The 21,054-nt window shown below is 45.4% G+C and overlaps 1 protein-coding gene across 5 annotated transcripts in view; it reads left to right on the top strand.

Moving 5' to 3' along the window:
• ST18 (ST18 C2H2C-type zinc finger transcription factor) overlaps positions 1–21,054 on the top strand; it is a 123,612-nt gene that overhangs the window by 61,399 nt on the left and 41,159 nt on the right. For all 5 annotated transcript variants that reach the window (XM_040261211.1, XM_040261210.1, XM_040261207.1 and 2 more), the window contains 5 exons: positions 2,715–2,914; positions 10,495–11,289; positions 17,439–17,573; positions 18,698–18,788; positions 19,744–19,848. In XM_040261211.1, coding sequence (XP_040117145.1) covers positions 2,715–2,914; positions 10,495–11,289; positions 17,439–17,573; positions 18,698–18,788; positions 19,744–19,848 — 1,326 coding nt within the window. The remainder of the gene's footprint in view (positions 1–2,714; positions 2,915–10,494; positions 11,290–17,438; positions 17,574–18,697; positions 18,789–19,743; positions 19,849–21,054) is intronic.

Below are 21,054 nucleotides of genomic sequence, written 5' to 3'. Positions count from 1 at the left end.
AAACATTAACAAGATAATAATACTAACGGGCTGCTCTTGTGGCTCAGTGGTAAAGAATCTGCCTGCCAGTGCAGGAGACATGGCTCTGATCCCTGATGCAGGAAGATCCCACGTGCCGTGGCGCAATGACACTCATGTGCAGCAACTACTGAGCCTGTGCTCTAGAGACCGTGCGCTGCCCGTGCGCCCTAGAGCCCATGCTCCGCAACAGGAGAAGCCGCAGCCACGAGGAGCCTGCGCTCTGCAGCTAGAGAGTAGACCCCCCTCGCTGCAACTAGAGTAAAGCCTGTGTAGCAGCGAAGACCCAGCACAGTCAGAAATAAATAAAATTATATTAAAAAAAAAGAAAATGAGAACACATTTTGTAGCTCCGGGAGATAGCTTATGGCAACCCACTCCAGTGTTCTTGCCTGGAGAATCCCAGGGACGGCAGAGCCTGGTGGGCTGCCGTCTATGAGGTCACACGGAATCGGACACGACTGAAGCAACTTAGCAGCAGCAGCAGCAGCAGCAGGAGATAGCTTATTTTCAATAATATATACTGATAAGGCAAAATCTGTAAGAATCCCACCGGAACTCGATGTTTCACCTCATCCATCACCCCAACCATCAGAAAGAAATGGTATTTGTCAGACTGGCCAAGGCCTCCTGCCAGGTCTCTGTGATCAGTGTTTGTCCTAGTGCTGACGAAGCTTTGTTTGAATAAACCTTCCCAGCCTCTTTTCCAGAGTCCATGCTCTGCTTACACTGGTGTTTGGAGTCCACTTTCCTTCCCCGTTTTAGTATCTGAATGTCATTTGCCAGAAGCCTCTTTCATCTTCTAGAAATCTTCTTGGTTCTGGATAGCAGTTAAGTGGTCTTGTGTATCTTGTGAGCATCTTGATGGAAACTCTCTTGGTTTAGGGGGCTTCCTGAACCCTCTTCACATTCCTGGGAGCTTTCTTCTCCTGTCCCGCCCCTTTCACAGGTCGTCCTCCTGTCCAGAGAAGGCGTGGGCCCCGGGAGGTCTGCTTCTCTGTCTGCGTTTGCTCCCGTGACGTAGGACACATGTGTCAGAGACTGTGCTGCTTGACTGGCCAGGCTCGGGCCATGCAGTCTCCTCCTGAAGGCCCCTGTCTGCTCTCCTCATTTGCTTAGATTCTATTCTACCCCACTGTCTGCACATGGTCACTTTAAATTTGGGCTCATCAGAGAAATGTTGCCAAAGCACATTAGTTTGTCTCAGAAACTTGCTCTTCTCTTCCACATCAGGGTAATCTTCAATTCTCAATTTTTAATCTTTTTTTTTTTTTTGAGGGATTTCTAACCCTCTTGAATTATCTCTCCTTCCAGAATCTTTTATTTCCCAGAAAGAATGGCACTTGCTTTCTTCTGAAATTTTAAAATCTACCCTTCTAAATTCAAGAATTCATGTCTATGTGCCTGTGCTGTCACGTTGCACTCCTTGCGACCCCATGGACTATAGCCGGCCAGGTTCCTCTGTCCATGGATTTCTCCAGGCAAGAATACTGGAGCGGGTTGCCATTCCCTTCTCCAGGGGATCTTCCCGACCCACAAATAGAACCTGAGTCTCTTGAGTTTCCTCTAGGCAGGCGGGTTCTTTACCACTGCACCACCTGTGAAGCCCAAGAATTCCTGTGTGATGATGATCAGATAATTTTCACAAATGGGCCACCATGGGTATTTCTCTGTATTGATGTTTTTAAGAGAACAATTTAAGGCCTTGTCTTAATATTACTGAATATTCAACCTTCTTTTAGAGATGGAATAAATAATATCTCATTACTCTGTGACTAGGGTTCTCTCCTCTGGATCTTTTCATCTTAAGCCCTCACATTTTTCTCCAAAGAGCATTTAATAAATATATGTCAGAGACTCAGTGTTGGCTGAACCCTCTGGTCTTCCTAGATCTCACCAAGAGAATGTTTGTTTTAACTTCAGCACAGAGTGAGCTGCACTGACGCCAAGCGAGCTATATGTAGGAAATGTGTTTTCAAAGGGCCATCCTCAGGAGGACTTCTAAATAAAACGCTATGAGAGCAGGAGTAAGGATAAACTGTGGTCCATTTTTGTGAAATCCAATCTCCTTTCTCCTCCTTTTATGTTTGTTCTGTGTGCCAAATGGGTGAGACTCAAACGGCAGAGTGCCATGAGCATCCTTCCACTTTTTTCTGTGCCTGGAGATGGGCTGATCAAATGTTCACAGCCTACCCACCCCCCACACACACACTTAATGCCCCGTCTTTCAAGTCAAAGCCCAGGATATGGCATCTCAAGTTTGACATGCAACTGTGGCAGAGATAAGCAGTTTCAGTAGCAAACAACTATCCAAAAAACCTTGTGATTTATCCATACTGGACACATTTCTTGTAGCTGGTGGTATATTTTTCACATTAGCTCTTTCTTGGGATTAACAAACCAGTGCAAATCTTGTTTCATCCATCCCTGGGTATTTAGTCTAGTGCCAGGCAAAGCTCAGATTAACATATGCTTACTCAGGATTAAGGATGATTTTTTTTTTTTTAACTCTTCTGATCAGCAGTAAAATAGAATCTACACACTTCAATGAATTCAACTCACCGGCTGTTTTTGTTAGTGCGGACAACTAATCCCAAACTGGGCCATAGCTTCCTCTGGGTTTACTTGGTGATGGTCAAGGGTCAGGCAGCCGTGAACTCTTTTGCCATGTTCTTGACCTGTGTCTGTTACTGCAGTGCTGCACACGACTGCACCACGGCCAAGAAGAGAAGAGCCGGGGAGCAGGCTTTGGGGGTCCCGGTGAACAAGAGAAAGTCCCTGCTCATGAAGCCCCGACACTACAGCCCCAGCGTGGACTGCGAGGAGGGACGTGCAGACCAGACGGAGGCGGAGGGGCAGGACAACCTCCTGGAGACCAACCATCACCCCAGCACAGGTAGCAAGGGGCTCGGCCCCAGCTGTACTTCACTTCTTCCCCAGCACACAGACCCAGGCCCACTTTAGGGGGAACATGCCGCGTGTGTGGTGGGAAAGCCCATCCCAACGTGGGCTCAAAACCAGACACTGGTTTCCCTCAGCATCTGCTAGCAAGGACCGGTTTTCCTCTGTTACTGCAGGGAGGTCAAACACAAGCCACAGAGCATCCTTGCCCCTGGGCCGTTTGCAGGAGCACAAGCTTGGACTGTGCCTCTTTCTGCAGAAGGTAAAAGCTGCTCAGCCTTGCAGTTGAAAAGGACCTTCTTGACTCAGCAAAGGGACGGATGTCCAATCCCTAAAAGAGAAATCCTCAAAATGAGCTTTACAACATTTCCAAATGACATATGAGATGCAATCTCTATTTTGAAATTTTACTTTGTTAATTTTTTACTGATGTTTATAACTGATTCACAGTATTAAGTTTCAGGTGTACAGCATAGTGCTCAGTATTTTTTCTGTATACCATAAACAGTTATAATTCCCTGTGCTGTATGATACACCCTGTTGCTTATCTATTTTACACATAGTAGTTTGCATCTCTTAATCCCCCATCCCAAATTTTATTTTGAAATTTTTAGGATGTGCTTCTCCCCAGTTCACAGTCACACCCACTAGACCTGGTTGTCACAGTCCCTCCAGGAGCTAGACCATCACAGACCATTTTGTGCATGAGGCTGACATTGAAGGACATGTGAAGTATCTCAAAAGGTTTTTTTTTAATTTTTAAATATAAATTTATTTATTTTAATTGGAGGTTAATTACTTTACAGTATTGTATTGGTTTTGCCATACATCAACATGAAGTTTGTTTTTAAAAATACATGGAGATCTAAAGCTTGACTTAATTAGAAAGTGAAATTAAATGTACGTATCTGCTATTAGACCTAAGTATTGCCTTCCCTGGTAGCTCAGGCGGTCAAGAATCTGCCTGCAATGTGAGAGACCTGGGTTTGATCTCTGAGTTGGGAAGATCCCCTGGAGAAGGACATGCCAAACTACTCCAGTTTTCCTTTCTGGAGAATTCCATGGACAGAGGAGCCTGGCAGTACGTGGGTTGCAAAGAGTTGGACACCACTGAGCGAGTAACACTTTTCACTTTCATGTGCTGTTACCTACACATTTTTTTGAATGTGTTTTTAAGTAATCAAAATATACCAAATAAATTGTCATTTGGAAAGAAGTATACATTGTACAAGCCTAAGGCAATGAGATTCTTAGGTCATAAAAACCTATTGCATATAGAATGGTAGTAATTGCAATAGGAGTTAACAGAAAAAGAGTCAAAGTGTATTGACTGAGTGGATGAAAATCTTGGAGCACAATCATCGGTCTCCAGTAATCTCAACTTGCAAGTAGTGTGAGGTTCTGTAGTTAAAACAATTGCTTATTTATTAGCGTTGGAGTAAATTTCCTGGCTTTTTCTGTATTTAACATACTTCTTCAAGCCTCATGGCTCATCTGTAAATTATCATCCTTGACTTTTTTGTTTGTTTATTTCCTTGGGCTGGTCAGTTTCTTGTTGATTCCTGAAAATTGCAGGTTGAATCTAGTGTCAGGGAAAATCCTTGATTTAGTATGGTTAGACTTGAGGTATAAGGAGATGCAAGAGACATGGATTTGATCACTGAGTAAGAAAGATCCCCTGGAGTAGGAAATGGCAACCCACTCTAGTATTCTTGCTTGGGAAATCCCATTGACAGAGGAGCCTGGCGGGCTACAGTCTATGGGGTCACAAAGAGTCGGACATGACTAAGCACAGCATATACACACAAAATAATTAATAACATTGACATTAATTTACCAAGTATTTAAGAAAATTGGCATCTTTTATACCAACACATTTTGCAGGTGCCATGAGGACCAGGTCTGTACCTGCCCACTGGCTTCCCACCTTCTGTTGTCACTGAATGATCATTGTAGATGCTTGATATTGAGCAGGAAAATATACCGTCAAATGTTCTCAGTTAAATATTCACTTACAAGCACTGATGGACATCTTTCTGCAGCTTCAGAAAGGTTCACTCTTTTTTATATTCAATATTAGAACCACCACTACTAATAATGAATATGCTAACCTTACACTGTGGTGGCCATTACTTTTGATTCTCACTATATCCTGAGCACATAAATTGTATCACTTAACCCACCCAACAGTCACATAACTGTGTAATTGTGACTACAGGTGTGCAGATGAGACCACTGAGGACAAACGGGTTAATGCTGAAGGTGATGGAGCTTGTAGCTGCTGGAAAGAAGATAATTAAGAGACAGTCGAAGGACAAGCAAGATTCTGATCTCTCAGCTAACCATGCTCCATAATCCAATCCTCATGCTCTGAGTACCTTTAGAAGGCAGATTGGGCAAAGTCCCCACCATGTCAAGGCATGAAGTCACATGTCCAGAAATGACCAGTCCCAGGTACTCCCTTCCCTGGTTGAGAGAGGAAAACTCCAGGTGGCCTTCAGCCTCCTAAGCAAGTCCCCCAGAGAGAAATAGAGCTGGGTTTTCATCCAAGCCCAGCCTACGGGCTTTTATCTACCATGCAGGTGCCCCAAGGTATTCACCTGACCAGGTGTGTGCCTGACTGTGTCTTCAGTGGGCAGTTTAGGTGATGAGAGAGGATACAAGCTCATGAAAACTAAGGTCATGAACTTGAGTCCCTTTAGTGGCAAAATTGTGCCCGTGTGCCTTCTGCCAGTTATCTTTCCAAGAGCTGCCTGTGGGCAGTAAGAGTGATAGAAGAGGGACTTGCCTGGTGGTCCAGTGACAAAGATTCTGAGCTCCCAATGCAGGGGGCCTGGGTGTGATCCCTGGTCAGGGAACTAGATCCCACATGCTGCAACTAAAGATCCTGTATGCTACGACAAAAACCCAGTGCCACAAAATACACATTTTTAGAAAAAGCGATAGATAGAAGAAAATTTAGACAAAAAAGGCAGATGCACCTTATCCACTGGGGCAAACAGAAGGCGAGCTCAAAGCACCATCAGGAGGCAGGTCGAGTTCATGCATTCCCAGTGCAGATGAAGGAAAGAAGGGGGGTGAACCACTGTCTGGAGTCCTCCCCAGGTTGTGAGCACTAGCTCGTAAATCTGAGAAACTCCTCACACTCGTGGGAGCTCTAAGGGCTGGGGTGACATTTTGAACATATTATCTCTCAAGAAACAGCAAGTAAGGGATAAGCCACTCCCACTTAAAAACTTTGAAAGACGAATTCATTTCTTAGGGATTTTGTTCTCAGCAAAACTGACGTAACTCAGGAGCCCTGGAAAACTAATTTACATGTAAAAATCATTTAGCTAGAAACAGAACTAAAATCCGAAACTTAGTTATACTAAAGGAATCAAACTCAAAATGTGTTGGGACTTTCAGAGGCTTTCTTTCTTTTAATATTTATTTTTAGTTTTGGCTGCATGGGGTCTTAGTTGCAGCGTGCACTTTCTCTAGTTGCAGCGCACAGGCTTTGTTGCCCCACAGCATGTGGGATCTTAGTTCCCCAATGTGGACTTGAATCTGTGTCCCTGCTTTGGAAGGCAGATTCTTAACCACTGGACCACCAGAAGGATTTCTTTTGTTTAAGCCGTTTTGATGCAGAACAGCTGACATGTATGGTCACTGCTCTGTACATTCAGGATTACCAGACCCCTCAGAGAAGAGACTTTGATGTAAAGTAAATCAACAAATGTGAGCTTTTACATATCAGGCCCCCCAAAGAACAGTTTATTTATTTTTTGCTCTATGAGGAAGTGTTGCCCCTCTCCAAGCCCAGGAGTGTACCAGAGGAACTTTCCATCACGTGTTGTTGTGAGATGCACTATGTTAGTTTTTGCTTTGTTGTTGTGTTTGTTTTATGTATTTTTATTTATACATTAGGTTGTGTTGTTTTTCGTCACCAGTTAGCTGACAGGTGTATTTTAGTATTTTCCTATAATTCAGTCTTGAAAGTATCCAGATTTGGGCAAACAGTAGGCACCTGGCTTCAGAGTTGACTCTTAGCCCCCCATTGGCTGGCCATGTGAACTGGGCAAGCCCTTAGCTCTCTAGAACCCTGGTTTCCCTTTGGTAGAAGAGATTCAAAAGTAACTTTCTTGGAGTAATTGTGAAGATTAAATGAAATAAGTAACTGGACATCATACCAGGGACATACCAGTTTATTGTCAGGATATCTTATTATTGGCTCATTGGTCACTGGGATATCGGATCATCCTTTTTTAAAAAAATTTTGACTGTGCTGAGTCTTTGTTGTGGCTCTAGGGCTTTCTCTAGTTGCAGCACGAGGGGACTTCTCTGGTTGCAGAGCACAGGTTCTAGAACACGTGGGCTCCACAGCTGGCAGCACCGGGCTCGTAGTTGCAGTGCACCAGCTTCATTGCTCCGAGGCATGTGGGATCTTAGTTCCCCAACCAGGGATCGAGCCCGTGTCCTCTACATTGAAAGGTGGATTCTCAACCACTGGGACTACCAGGGGAGCCCCTTATCATTGCTTTAAAGATGAAGACCTGGGACTCCAAGGACAGCGACCTGCCTGAGCTCACACAGGTCATGACCCCAGTCTCTGGACTTCAGACCTGCGGGAGGGTCTCCCTCCACGCTGTGCACAGACCCTCCCATCTCCTAGGCAGCTGGTGATCACAGTGTGTGTGATGTAGACAATGGCGACCAGGGCTGAGTCCTCTTCAGATGCAAGACTGGGCCCTCCCATGGCCGGCGGGTCACTGCTCACTCTGGATGAAGACAGGGTGTCTTGTCTTGGTGGAGGCTCCTGTGTCTCCTCTGCCATTGCTCGTTCTGCTGCAGCGTCAGGAAAGGGACAGTGTCCATCCTTTACTGATGACCCGTAGGGTGTCACCTACTCTCAGATGAGGCTGAGGAGCCATCGCAGTTGACACAGACACATGCCAGGCCCAGACTCAAATGAGGTCCCCAACACAGGTCTCGGGCGTTATTTCAAGGACAGAAGCACAAAAGAGATGACTGAGCCACCCCGGAAAATAAAATTGCATGAGCATAGAGAATACAGGGAGCCTGGGCACCCCGTCACAGACCTGTCAGGCTCGAAGTGAACTCAGTGTCTCTCTCTGTGACAATTACAGTGACAGCAGCGGGTGGGCGCGGGGCAGGTTGGTTGGCAGGTTTGCTGAGCATGCCTGGAAACCCCCGGACACCGCACGCCGGCACCTCTCCCGGCAGGGCTCCTCTCTTTCTGAAGAATAATTAATAAATATTTTCTTTTAGCATATAACCAACAGTTGAACCAAACAATTATGGAAACTGGAAGTGACCCAAAACGCTCGCATTGGCAGCGGCTCGGTGACACGCATTGTCGGGCACACGTGCACGGCTGTCACCCCGCCTCTCCGACGATCTGCACTTAATAGGAATATTTTAAACTATGTAGCTAAGCAACAGAGGTAATTGTTGCTTTCCAGAGCTTTTGTTAGCACTCTCACACAGCCCAAATATGCATAATTAGGTATAATGTCTATAAATCATTATTGTACACATGTGGGTACTTAAGTGGAGTTGAGAGAATAGTTCAATGAATTGAGCATATTCACGAAAAACGCTTTTTATTTGTTTTCTGTAGTTCATAATACTCTAAAATTATCATAACCCTTTACACTTTCTCTTAACAGCCAGCCGTGATATTGAGAAAAACTTCATTTGCATTTTAGACGATGTTTAATATATTATTTAAACCTGGAGTTCCTCTGATATGAATTCAGGAGAGGATAGACCGTCCTCTCAAATATTATGGGCTGGGTTTTGCCAGCCTCTTTTCTAGGAAGTAAAATGTTAAATTTTTCAGTTTATGTTGAATAGATCCCAACAAAGGACTGCACCCTATAATCAGTGGTATTTAAAGGGGCTAGTGTTGTGACTCAATTCTTCTCTTCATCCAAAAATGCTTTTAGTTACTATGGCAATATTTACTTGATCCTGGCAGTCCAGTGTTGATTTAGGGAGATAATTACCAGAAAGGAAGATGATGGAGATGTATTTTTGAGTGTCCTTGTCAGAGACAATGTTTATAAAAAATTAAATGGGACCCAAAAAAAAGGCATATTGTCTTCTGCACAGACACCCTCTCCTGCAGCCCTTCCGTGGGACGCCTGTGCTTTTCTTCCCTCCCAAGATGTGCATTAACGCAGAATGCCCTGCACTTGGTGTCTTTAACAGTCTTTAAGGAGGCTTATTATTTTGTCTTCCCATCCCCCACTCCGCCTGTAGAGACACAGAAATGGTCCTGCTTTTTTTTTTTTTTTGTCTTCATGAATGCCAGGGACCACTGCTGGGTTGTCTGGTGTATTTCATAGGCTGGCAAGCGCTGAGCTCCCTGGGCAACCCCTCCCCAGGTGCCAGGCTGGGGCTGGGGCACCCACGGACCCGCACCTCAGTTGGTGTGTTTGCATGGGGACAGTGTATATAAATAAACACACAGTCTGTCACCCCGACTAGGCCACAGCCAAGAGGGAAGGGGGGTGACACTGATGGCTGCTCTGGATGTGAATACAACAAGGACAGACGGGTACTTGGGCCCCTGTCCTCAGTCCCAGGCCTTCTTGACCATCAGGACTGGGAACAACTAGCTGACATCCAGCATCCTCCAATTATCCCTACCTCCCTTTTCACATAAGTGTACATGGGTACCAGGCCAGAAACTGTGCTACTGGTCAAGGCATTATTCCATCTTACTCTTTTTCCATGTACTTGTGTTTCCCTTGGTGTGGAATTTTCATGTTACAGGTATGAAAGTGATCAGGGCTTCTTTTAGTCACCATCTCTGTGTAGACATGTTGTGTATTTTAGCTAACATTCCATAAAATCTGAAAGTTTGTTTGGGATACTACAGAAGTAGAGAAAATCAGCTGAATAAGCTTTGAAAATATATTGCCAGCTAGCAGAGAAAGCCAATGAATACTTCCTTTAAAATGTATAATAGGACATATATTTGATTTTCTTCCAGTTGGCTGAGACTTGCAAATATAAGAGGTACAGTAATGTGAATTTCACATTCAGAACTCTGATGGTTGAGCATTTATTTCAGTAACTAAACACACTTAGCTCTGACATGTTGAAAATTCAAATAGCTCATTTCTTTAAAGGTAATTCTTAAGAACATTAAGGTCTGAATTTTATTTTGTTTTGTTGAGAGTGTATATTTTTCTACCCAATGTTTATAAAACTGATGGAGTCCACATATTCACATATTGCATCTATTATATATGTATGTGTGTGTGCTAAGTGACTTTAGTCGCGTCTCTCTTTGCAACTCTATGGACTGTAGACTTCCAGGTTCCTCTGTCTATGGAATTCTCCAGGCAAGAATACTGGAGTGGGTTTCCATGCCCTCCTCCAGGGAATCTTCTTGACCCAGGGTTCGAACCCGTGTCTCCTGCACTGCAGGTGGATTCTTTACTGCTGAGCCACCAGGGATGCCCATTGTATATGTATCTATTTATTTATTGGTCATTGTAATTTCCTTAAAATATTTTTATTCTTGATTTTCAAATAATGGCTTTCTTTTTCTCCTTGAAGAAATCATGATAAAACCCCTGGATGAGAAGTTTCATTCACCCGCACAAGAAAACTCAGACGGGAAAGAAGACAGATATGGCTGTTATCAGGAACTCGTGGTCAAATCTCTAATGCACTTGGGGACACTGGAAAAAAGTGCATCTGTTCAGACCATAAGTGAAAACTTAAATGACAGTGGCATCCAATCTCTAAAAGCAGAGGGGGACGAAGTGGACGAGTGCTTTTTGGTTCCTTCCGATGATGGAAAAGATAAGACTGACAACTCCCAGCTGCGGTTCTCGCCCTCCTCCGACAGCGACAGTAACTCTGAAAGTATGGAGAATGGTTGGGACAGTGGCTCCAACTTCTCAGAAGAAGCCAAACCTCCAAGGGTCCCAAAGTATGTTTTAGTGGATGATAGGAAAGACCTACTGGAAGTTCCCGAAATAAAAACTGAAGGCAACAAGTTTATCTCCTGCAAAAATGTGTGTGATTCAGAGACAGAAAGGAAAGACCCTCAGAACACTCCATTGGACCCATCAGATAGCCCAGCCCAGCCCTCCTTCCCAGGGAGTGAGGACCGCGGTCACGGTCGTGGGTGTCCGGCCGTGGGGACGGAGGAGGCCACTGCCCTGGAGAAAGCCAAGGGGAACCTGAGTCTGCTGGAGCAGGCAATTGCCCTGCAGACTGAGCGAGGCTGCGTCTTCCACAACAGCTACAAAGAGCTGGACCGCTTTCTGCTGGAGCATCTCTCGGGGGAGAGGAGGCAAACCAAAGTCATCGACATGGGTGGAAGACAAGTCTTTCCCAATAAACGTAAGACCCAGTTTTGCTTTTATTTCATTTAAAATTGCTTTAGAGTTGGGAGTGGAGAATGAGTGAGATTTGATTGCTTCTGCCAGATAGCTTTTTGACAATTTAACACAGTTTAAAAATCTAATTTATACTATAAAATTACCAAAAATTTCTCCTATTCTCTAGCTTGTTCTCAGATCAAGTTTGGTTGGTTTTACTTGGTTTTCACACACAAGAAAAATCATTGACTGTATTTCTCTTAATATGACTTTTTAAAAATATATGGTACTTTTTAAAAAAAGTGGTATGTTGGATATGTTAGAAGTACATTAGTATTTACTGAATTTTAACTGTTCTTTCCCACCCTCTTTCTGGGATCATCTCACTGGCTTGGAGTTTCGTCAACATCAGGCTACTTGCAAGCCAGGCAAGATGTTCTCATCATTCTTGGGATGAGACTGGGAGCTAATTCCTTTATAAGCCTATGCTTTAAACAAGCTATCTGACTCTGGGTCTGGAAGCATCTGAACCAAACTTGAATGAGAAAGTCAATGTGCTTGAAGGAGACCTTAAATCAATCCAGACTTTGGGAAATTGCATCTCCCATGAAGATGTACCCCACCACCACCACCGAGTCTTGCACTGTGTGGGCCTGGTGATGAGTCCTTCAGTTAAATGGGGTTTCCCAAGGGGTGGTCCTTAAGGGCAACCTACTCCAGTGTACTGGATCCTCCTCCAGGGGATCTTCCCTCCGCAGGGATCAAGCCTGTGTCTTCTGCATCTCCTGCATTGCAGGTGGATTCTTCATCACTTTACCACCTGGGAAGCCCTAAGTTACACATATACATATATCTATTCTTTTTCAGATTCTTTTCCCATGTAGGTCATTATAGAATATTCAGTATAATTCCCTGTGCTATACAGTAGGTCCTTGTTAGTTATCTATTTTACATGTAGTAGCGTGTATATGTCATTCCTCAATTCCTAATTTATCTCTCCCACCCCACTCTTCCTCACTGGTAACCTTAAGTTCATTTTCTATGTCTGTGAGTCAGTTTCATGGATGAGTTCAGTTCAGTTGCTCAGTCGTATCTGACTCTTTGCGATCCCACGAATCGCAGCACGCCAGGCCTCCCTGTCCATCACCAGCTCCCGGAGTTCATTCAGACTCGCATCCATTGAGTCAGTGATGCCATCCAGCCATCTCATCCTCAGTCGTCCCCTTCTTCTCCTGCCCCCAATCCCTCCCAGCATCAAAGTCTTTTCCAATGAGTCAACTCTTCGCATGAGGTGGCCAAAGTACTGGAGTTTCAGCTTTAGCATCATTCCTTCCAAAGAACACCCAGGACTGATCTCCTTCAGAATGGACTGGTTGGATCTCTGTGCAGTCCAAGGGACTCTCAAGAGTCTTCTCCAACACCACAGTTCAAAAGCATCAATTCTTTGGCGCTCAGCCTTCTTTACAGTCCAACTCTCGCATCCATACATGACCACTGGAAAAACCATAGCCTTGACTAGACGGACCTTAGTCGGCAAAGTAATGTCTCTGCTTTTGAATATGCTATCTAGGTTGGTCATGTACCATTTTTTTAGATTCCACATATAAGCAACATCATATGATGTTTGTCTTTCTCTGTCTGACTTACTTCACTCAGTATGATAATCTCTGGGTCCATCCATGTTGCTACAAATGGTATTATTTTATTCTTTTTTATGGCTGAGTAATATTCCATTGCATGTGCATACCACATCTTTATCCATTCTTCTGTCAGTGGACTTTTAGGCTCATCCATGTTTTGGCAATGGAATGAAAAGCACAGCGATGAACATTAGGGTGTATATGTCCTTTTGAACCAAACCACATTTTCCTCCAGATATGTGCCCAGGGGTGGGGTGGCTGGATCATATGGTAACTCTACCTAGGTTTTCTGAGGAACCTCCATACTGTGCTCTATAGTGTTTGTACCAGTTTACATTCCCACCAGTGGTGCAGGAGGGTTCCTTTTCCCCACACCCTCTCTAGCATTTTTTTGTTTATAGACATTTTAATGGTGGTCATTCTGACTGGTGTGAAGTGGTACCTCACTGTAGTTTTGATTTACATGTCTCTAATAATTAGCAATGTTGAGCATCTTTTCATGTACATAACTTGCTTTTGTTAAAGCAAGTTCCTGAGGTGATTCTTGGACACTGTAAAATCTGAGAATCACAGAGTTAGGGGAGGAATATCCTAGAGAAGGCCAGGTTTGGGGACTTGCAGGGTTGATGAGAATAATGTGCTGTCTGGCTAGAAGTTTTGATCACTGAAATTTACCGAGAAATCAGGAGGGTATTTTAAATCCATTTTAGTACTCACCTGCAATCTTGTCTAATACTGTGTTGCAACTCATCTCTGAGGAAAAAAGAATAAAACAATGTCATTTGGTGAGGATTAAGACAAGTAGTTCTTTGGGTACATACTGTAAGGGCTGAACATTAAGGACCAGCATGTAGTCTGGGGCAGAATGCTGTATAAGCAGCCCTGAGCACGCCATTTACACTCAGCTTGGAAGCTTACCCATGTGTGTGTGTGTGTGCATGTGTACGTGTTTTAATGAACAACAAAATCAGAAAAAAAGATGAAATTTACTTCCTATTCCCAAACCCCATCATTTCCAAAGCACTCTATTTCCTCCCTTCTAAGACACACAGTTTTCCCATTTTAGCATCTCTGTAAAATTAGAAGAGTGTGCCTTTATTCAGTTTTCAATTGTTTTTCCTTTCTCACTGGCACACAGAATAACGTTTCCTCTTGCAACTGACGGCATCTTCAGCCGCTGATATCTCGACTTCGGAGACACTTTGTTCCATAGTTTAAAACACATGATAATTCTTTGGTCTCTTTTACAGAACTTTCAAAACATTTTTTTGTTTACAAACATTAGCAAGGCAATAGAAATGTGAGTTAGGGAGTACAGGTCATGGTGGAGCCTTAGAGAATCACTGATGGGACTAGATGAGTCCACGGTGTAGCCTGTGTGTGTGTGTGTGGAGGGGGTGAGGTCATGCCTTGGGGTGTCAAGTCCATGCAGGGAACTTCATTCCAGACAGGAAGAAACAGGCAGAACAGTGAAGCCGACTGCAGGGACTTCAGGCTTCTCCCAGAGGATGTCCAAGTTCATACTCTTCCTCTCATCCCTGGTGTGGAATCATAAGAGGAGCTGGTTTTTTTTTTTTTTCCTCTTGAGAGTATATTCCATGCACCTAAGTTAACACCAGGTTTCCCAGGCATCTCAGTGGTAAAGAATCCACCTGCCAACACAAGAGATGCAGATTCAATCCCTGGATCAGGAAGATCCCCTGGAGGAGGAAATGGCTACCCACTCCAGTATTCTTGCCTGAGAAATCCCATGGACAGAGGAGCCTGGTGGGCTACGGTCCATGGGGTCTCAAAGAGTTGGATGCGAACTGAGTGATTAAACGACGACAAGTTAGCACTAATTTCCCATGCGCCTCGGGCATGGGACTTTGCTCTCTGAGAATACTAGGATTTTAAAGTATCGTTTCACCCAAGTCTCAAGTTACCAGGTTTGGCTGTCCTGTTGCCACCAGCCACAGGGAGATTTTGGGTCGCAGCGTAAGTAGAGTCACCGTATAATTTATTCTACAGCCTGTGACATTTTCAGGGTGAAGGGGAGCCATGGGAACAAGCCCACGAGTCCATCAGGATGTCAGGTCACCAGAGTACAAGGTCATTTTCATTAAGCAGCATCCAGGAAAGAAAATGAAGAAAGAAAAGCCAGGCCAGAGAGCCCTCCCACCCCCAGAGCTGCTGCTACGCTTGGTTCAGGCATGGGGCTGGCCCTAGAGAGCACTGTGAGCATATTTGTTCCCACGAGGAGAGGCTGGCAGGCACAGCCCCCACCTGGGCAGGGGCCAGCCTCCCTTATCTCCCACACCCCCTCTGGCTTCCCGCAGGCAGATAGCATGGCCAGACTTCTCACCGTGGTTTGGAAATGCGGCCTCACCTGGCCAAGATCCGAGGGAGGGAGGCCATCAGAATTCAGGTCGCTTCTTCTTTCCAATGCGCTCTCGTGGGGTGTCAGCACCCCCCATCCTAATTTCATGTTAATCAAACATCGAGGGTTTTGACTAGCTTTCTGTAGACATTCTATACCCAAACGAACTTGAAATTTGGCAGCATTTTCAGACTCAGTGAAAAATAGCCCCACAAAATCATACAACATGTCAGAACTCTTCATACGTCCCTTTGTCTCTCACAGAAAACAATATAGTCTCCACATCCTGGCATTAAATGCTGTCTCCGGAAACACGCACACTGGCTATTCCAGTATCCCTTTCCACCAACCACGTCCTTTCCCTGCCGATCCCTGGCCCCCCACCCCAGGCAGCACTTCTAACTCCAAGGGTCCTTGGCTCTTCCCACTTTGTTAAAACCAGCACCCCCCCCGCCCCCAATAATTGCATTACACGCGACCTGCTGTGCCCATCTGCCCAGCACTGTTTACCCTCTGAAAACTGGGGTGACATGGCCACACTGAGGCACGTCTGCTTCCACGATACTCATCGGGCAGCGCTGCCTGGCGCTCCGTGCCACTTCTGGAGCCGGAACATATGGCCCTCGGCGTCCTCGCAGCTGGGACCGTGCCTGCACCCCTCGCCCATGGCTTCCATGCGCAGGACCTCGTGGACTGTTGACTTTCACTCTCAGCACTGTGTGTTCCCGATTCCCGACGATGGAGTTCTGATGAGCCGCAGTCTCTGCACCATGCTGGTCCTTTCTCTGAGGCCCTCTCTGCCTGTTCTGGTCCTGGTTCTCTAGAAGCCCTGATGTGAGGGATGTGAGGGGCAGACCTGTCCCAAGCTGGCATTGTCACTTCACTCATTAGTTAAGAGTGCAGTTTCACCTCTGAGAATGCATTTTGCTTTTAAGCTTACCTACCCTCTCAGTCATGAATACAAACGTATTCATATTTAGTCCTCATTTATTTCATGTACTGATGTAATCCTTGATCTAACCCTCAGGCTTCCCTGGCGGTTAAGGGGTAAAGAATCCGCCTGTAATAAAGGAGATGAAGGAGACAGAGTTCCAATCCTGGGTCAGGACGATCCCCTGGAGAAGGAAATGGCACCCCACTCCAGGACTGTTGCCTGGAGACTTCCATGGACAGAGGAGCCTGGTGGGCTACAGTTTATGGGATCGCAAAGAGTCGGACATGACGGTGCACACATGCACACACAGGCACACCTACTCACACTTATTATCTAAGCCCCAGCCTCATGTGTGCTGGGAAATGAGGACCCTGAGCTGCCTTCCGCCCGTGCCCTCCAGGCCGCCTGACTGTGTGGGTTACTAAGTGTCCCTTTCCTCTACCAGGTGCGCATGTGGTCTACCCCTATCCCCCACCGTGTTCTGACAGCGCCCTGTAAACCACTCCAGGCTGCCCTACTCTCTTGCTCCCACACTTTGCAGGTCTCCCCTAAGAACGCATCCTTGCCAGGCCTCTGTCTTCAGTTTCTGCACCAGGAGTGAAACCATAGTCCCTTCTCCTCCGTGGCTGCTGCGAGTTGATCCAGGGCTGTGGACCATGCGGGTCTGGGCTTCCTGGGCCCCTGCGGCCCTGTCCACCGGCCGAGACTGGCGAGAGGTGGCCTCTTGTCAGGTCAGCCTCCCAACGTGGCTGGAACCCAGAGCCCTGCGGCCACTGCACCTGCCACCAGGACCCGCTGGGCTGGCCAGGCAGTCCCTCCTCAAATAGGACAGCTTCTTCATCGTGTGATGGTTGAGCCGGGCTTTTCCAGATTCTCTCAGTAAGAGACAGTGTGGGTTTAAATAAATTCCTTCTCTTTTGCTTTTCTGGAGCCTACTCATCCTCTGGTGTAGGGCTGACTTTTCACAACTACGATCTGACACGACAGCTTGAGACCATCTCTGTGTTTCGACACAGCCTCGCCCTGTCTCAGCCTCTGCTTAAGATACCAAGAAAATCAGAGAGAAAGCACCTTTTCTGCTCCCGCGGGTCTTAGTGGAGGGTCTTATTCAGAGTGATTTGAGGCGAGTGTTTATTATGTGGAGGCTGAGCAGCGTGAGAAGGCCGCCCCCGCAAGGGCCGCTCTCTGAAGGGAGGGTGAGGACTGACCAGCTGTCTTTCCGTTTAATTCCTCCGTAGACTCACCGAGGCCTGAGAAGAGGGAGACCAAGTGCCCCATCCCCGGGTGTGACGGCACAGGGCACGTGACGGGACTATACCCCCACCACCGCAGCCTTTCGGGGTGCCCCCACAAAGTGCGGGTCCCGCTGGAGAGTGAGTGCCACCCAGCCCTGGAAGAAGTCCGTGGGGTCGCCCACTTTCTCCTCCAGTTTGGGATTAGACATGGAAACACCAAGTTTTCTGTGTCAAGACAATTTCCGTCTAGCCGGGTGTTTTAAAATACAGCATATTCATAAAAACATTGGGGTGCAGTGAGGCCAATAGATCAAGAGATGACTGGTGTTGTAAACATAACTTGCTTCTCACAGTTCCCAAGAGGAGGGGGCTCCTCAGGCCAGGCGGGGCCTCCAGGGAAACACCAGGGCCAGAAGGGAAGGTGGGGAGTTGAGGAGAGCGGGGACGAATCGTTGGCAAGAGCCTTCGCTGAAGTAAGCCGGTCTCAGATTGACCAGTTGGAATTTTTCCTGGGAGCTCTGGAGCTTGGGGGCTGTCTGTGGTTGTCTGGGACCTGGCCCTGGGGGTTAGAACAGGTGGAGAGTGTCCTGGAGTGAGAATCAGATGGGGGAGGATGTCAGACAGTGGACTCCAACTGTCTGGTTCGCATTTGAAAAGTGTTTACAACCTCTGGGAATCAGGGAGCCCCAGGTGGGGCCATCTCCCCAGAGTCAGCAAGAACCCAGTGTCAAGGCATCAGAATATACAGGAGATAAAAGGCCTGAGTGATGATTTGTGTGCCCTGTGGTCCTTTCTCACCTGAAATTCCAGAGCATCACCTGTGTCCCCCTCCTCCTTGGCAGCAGGGACACCTGGCATCTGAAGCGTTGCCCAGAACGTTTCTGCAAAGTGAGGGCTTTGTTGGTCCCTCCACCCATGTTCCCCCTTGAGCCCCAAAACTGGAGGGAGAGGGGAGGGAAGAGCTGCTCCTAAACTTTGAAATACCTGCAGACTCCGTCCTCTATTTTGGAGACTCTTATTGAAACACCTCTTAGGCCACACAACCTGCCCTGATGGGCATGTCTCAGTGCCAGCCGCCCCAAAGACGTTTAATACTGGACGTTTGCATGGGCTTCTGGTCTTCAACCTGAAGTTGTATGGGAAGGGAGCAAGCTGAATTGTGACTAAATTCATTTGGATGCGAAGTTGAGATATCAGTTTCTTGGCATGTGATGTACTGGTAGTAAATTGCTCTTTTCTTTTCTGTGCTATTTTGTGCTTAGTTCTTGCCATGCATGAAAATGTGCTCAAGTGCCCCACCCCAGGATGCACGGGACGAGGGCACGTGAACAGCAACCGCAACACGCACAGGAGGTAATACAAATGAGGCTCCAGGGACTTAACCTGTGTTATCACTATTGCTGGATCACTGTCAACTGTGTTAGCACTTGACATAGATAAGAAATATTCTCAATGTGTGGAGAGTAAAAAATAAAATACCTCATTATTTCCCTAGAAATTTTCATAGAACAGCCAACAAAAAATGTCATATTTGAACACCAGGGGTAGATACTCATATAGGGACACACACAGAGTGTGACCTCTGCTCTGAACCTCCCCAGAGCTGTTTGATATTGGAAAGAGTGGCTTAGGGTTTCTCTTGAACCCCATCCAGTGTGCATTAAAGCAGTCAACATAAAACTTCAGATTCCTGAATGTAAACATCATTTCATTTCATTGAGAGTTATTCCACAGAGATTGCAACTAACTTTAAACATATATGTGCTTTATGTATTGCATACATGTAAATATTTGGTAAAATGCTTATTGTTTTATATATAATATGTATAGATTATGTAATCATGAGATACTATTTGATGCATTGCATATTGCCAGAAAACTTATATTCTGTACTCTCCATTTAAACTAAGATGTAAAATTAAGTTCCTAACATTTTTCCTATAGACCCTAACCTATTATATCATGGAATTATCTATAGTTGGACAATTGCCATTGGATGAGTGCATTCTGTTAATACTTAAAATATCACCAAGTTTCCAAATAATTCAGTTATATCTCCTTTACATAATATTTTGATTTTTAAATGAGTTTGTTTTCTATTACCTCTGAGATGAGACTTGGGGACAAATGTTGACACAGTAGTTTTGCAAAGCCCTCTGGGATCTTTTAGGATGATAATGATGCTAAGAGAACTATTAATATTATTACAACAACATTTGGTGCACGCCAAGGATGAGTGAGGTAGGTGCTCAAGCAAATTACATTCTCTTTTTAACTCAGATCTGCCCACTTTTTTTTTTTTTAACAGTCTTTCTGGTTGTCCAATTGCTGCAGCTGAAAAACTGGCTATGTCCCAGGACAAAAGTCAGCTTGATTCTCCCAAAACCGGACAGTGTCCTGAGCAGGGTCACAGGTATGACAGTCCCCTATGCTCCCTGTGTTCAGAGATCCTACACTGAGGGTCCCTCACCCGCCATGTGTCAGCAACATGGGCCACCTTCGTTTCAGTGCACAGCAGCCACTGTCCACTTGAGAGGCTGGCCCAGTTCATCATCATGTCACTGAAATGAACTGCTAGACCCTCCAGAAGTTCCACTTAAGATTAATCTGCATGCAGTGTTATGTAATGTGGATGAATCAAAAAGATATGAAGTATATGATAACATGGGCTTCCCTGATAGCTCAGTTGGTAAAGAATCTGCCTGCAATGCAGGAGACCCCAGTTCGATTCCTGGGTTGGGAAGATCTGCTGGAGAAGGGATAGGCTACCCACTCCAGTATTCTTGGGTTTCACTTGTGGCTTAGCTGGTAAAGAATCCACCTGCAATTTGGAAGACCTGGGTTTGATCCCTGGGTTGGGAAGATCCTCTGGAGAGGGGAAAGGCTACCCACTCCAGTACTGTGGCCTGGAGAATGCCGTGGACTGTATATCCATGGGGTCACAAAGAGTCAGACATGACTGAGCGACTTTCACTTTCACTTCATATAATAGTATGTATTAATCAAAGTTCTGTGTCACTCAATGTAAGCCTTTCCACGAGTCAGGCATGCACCACCTTATGGTTGATGTAACCTTTCCATCTCATAAATCTCATCACTCAAAATATGTGATGCTATATATTCATCTTTCTCTTTCAGATATGCATACAGTTTCTTTAAAACAGAAATTCATTCCAAACTGGTAACTTGTAATAGGATACCTCTTGTTGGTCCTGGGTCCTCTACATTCTCAAGCACTTTGGAGGACTTTACATACACCTAAATAATGACAGAGGACCACACAGTGTAAAATGATGTACTTATTAACACAAAAAATCACACATGCAGGAAAAAAACTATTTCAGGATTACAACAGATAACCAGATCTTCACTGTTGTTACTGAGACATTGAGCTGAGAAAAGCAGTTATTAGGAACATTTTTAAGATATGGTATCCCTTAATATTTGCTTCTGTAGATTTAATTAAAAGGGTCAATTGGCATGACTTTGCCAAGAATCAAAATTACATGAGTGAAAAAGATAAGTCAAGCAAAGAGCATGATGAATTCCTGAGTAGCTATCAACTTAAAATCTTATAACGAGTTTTTGTCAGTATTACTGTATTTTCTTACTCCCTTAG

This window comes from Oryx dammah, unplaced genomic scaffold, assembly GCF_014754425.2.
Source record: "Oryx dammah isolate SB20612 unplaced genomic scaffold, SCBI_Odam_1.1 HiC_scaffold_19, whole genome shotgun sequence".
NCBI lineage: Eukaryota > Metazoa > Chordata > Mammalia > Artiodactyla > Bovidae > Oryx > Oryx dammah.
This window is presented reverse-complemented; position numbering and strand designations above follow the sequence as displayed.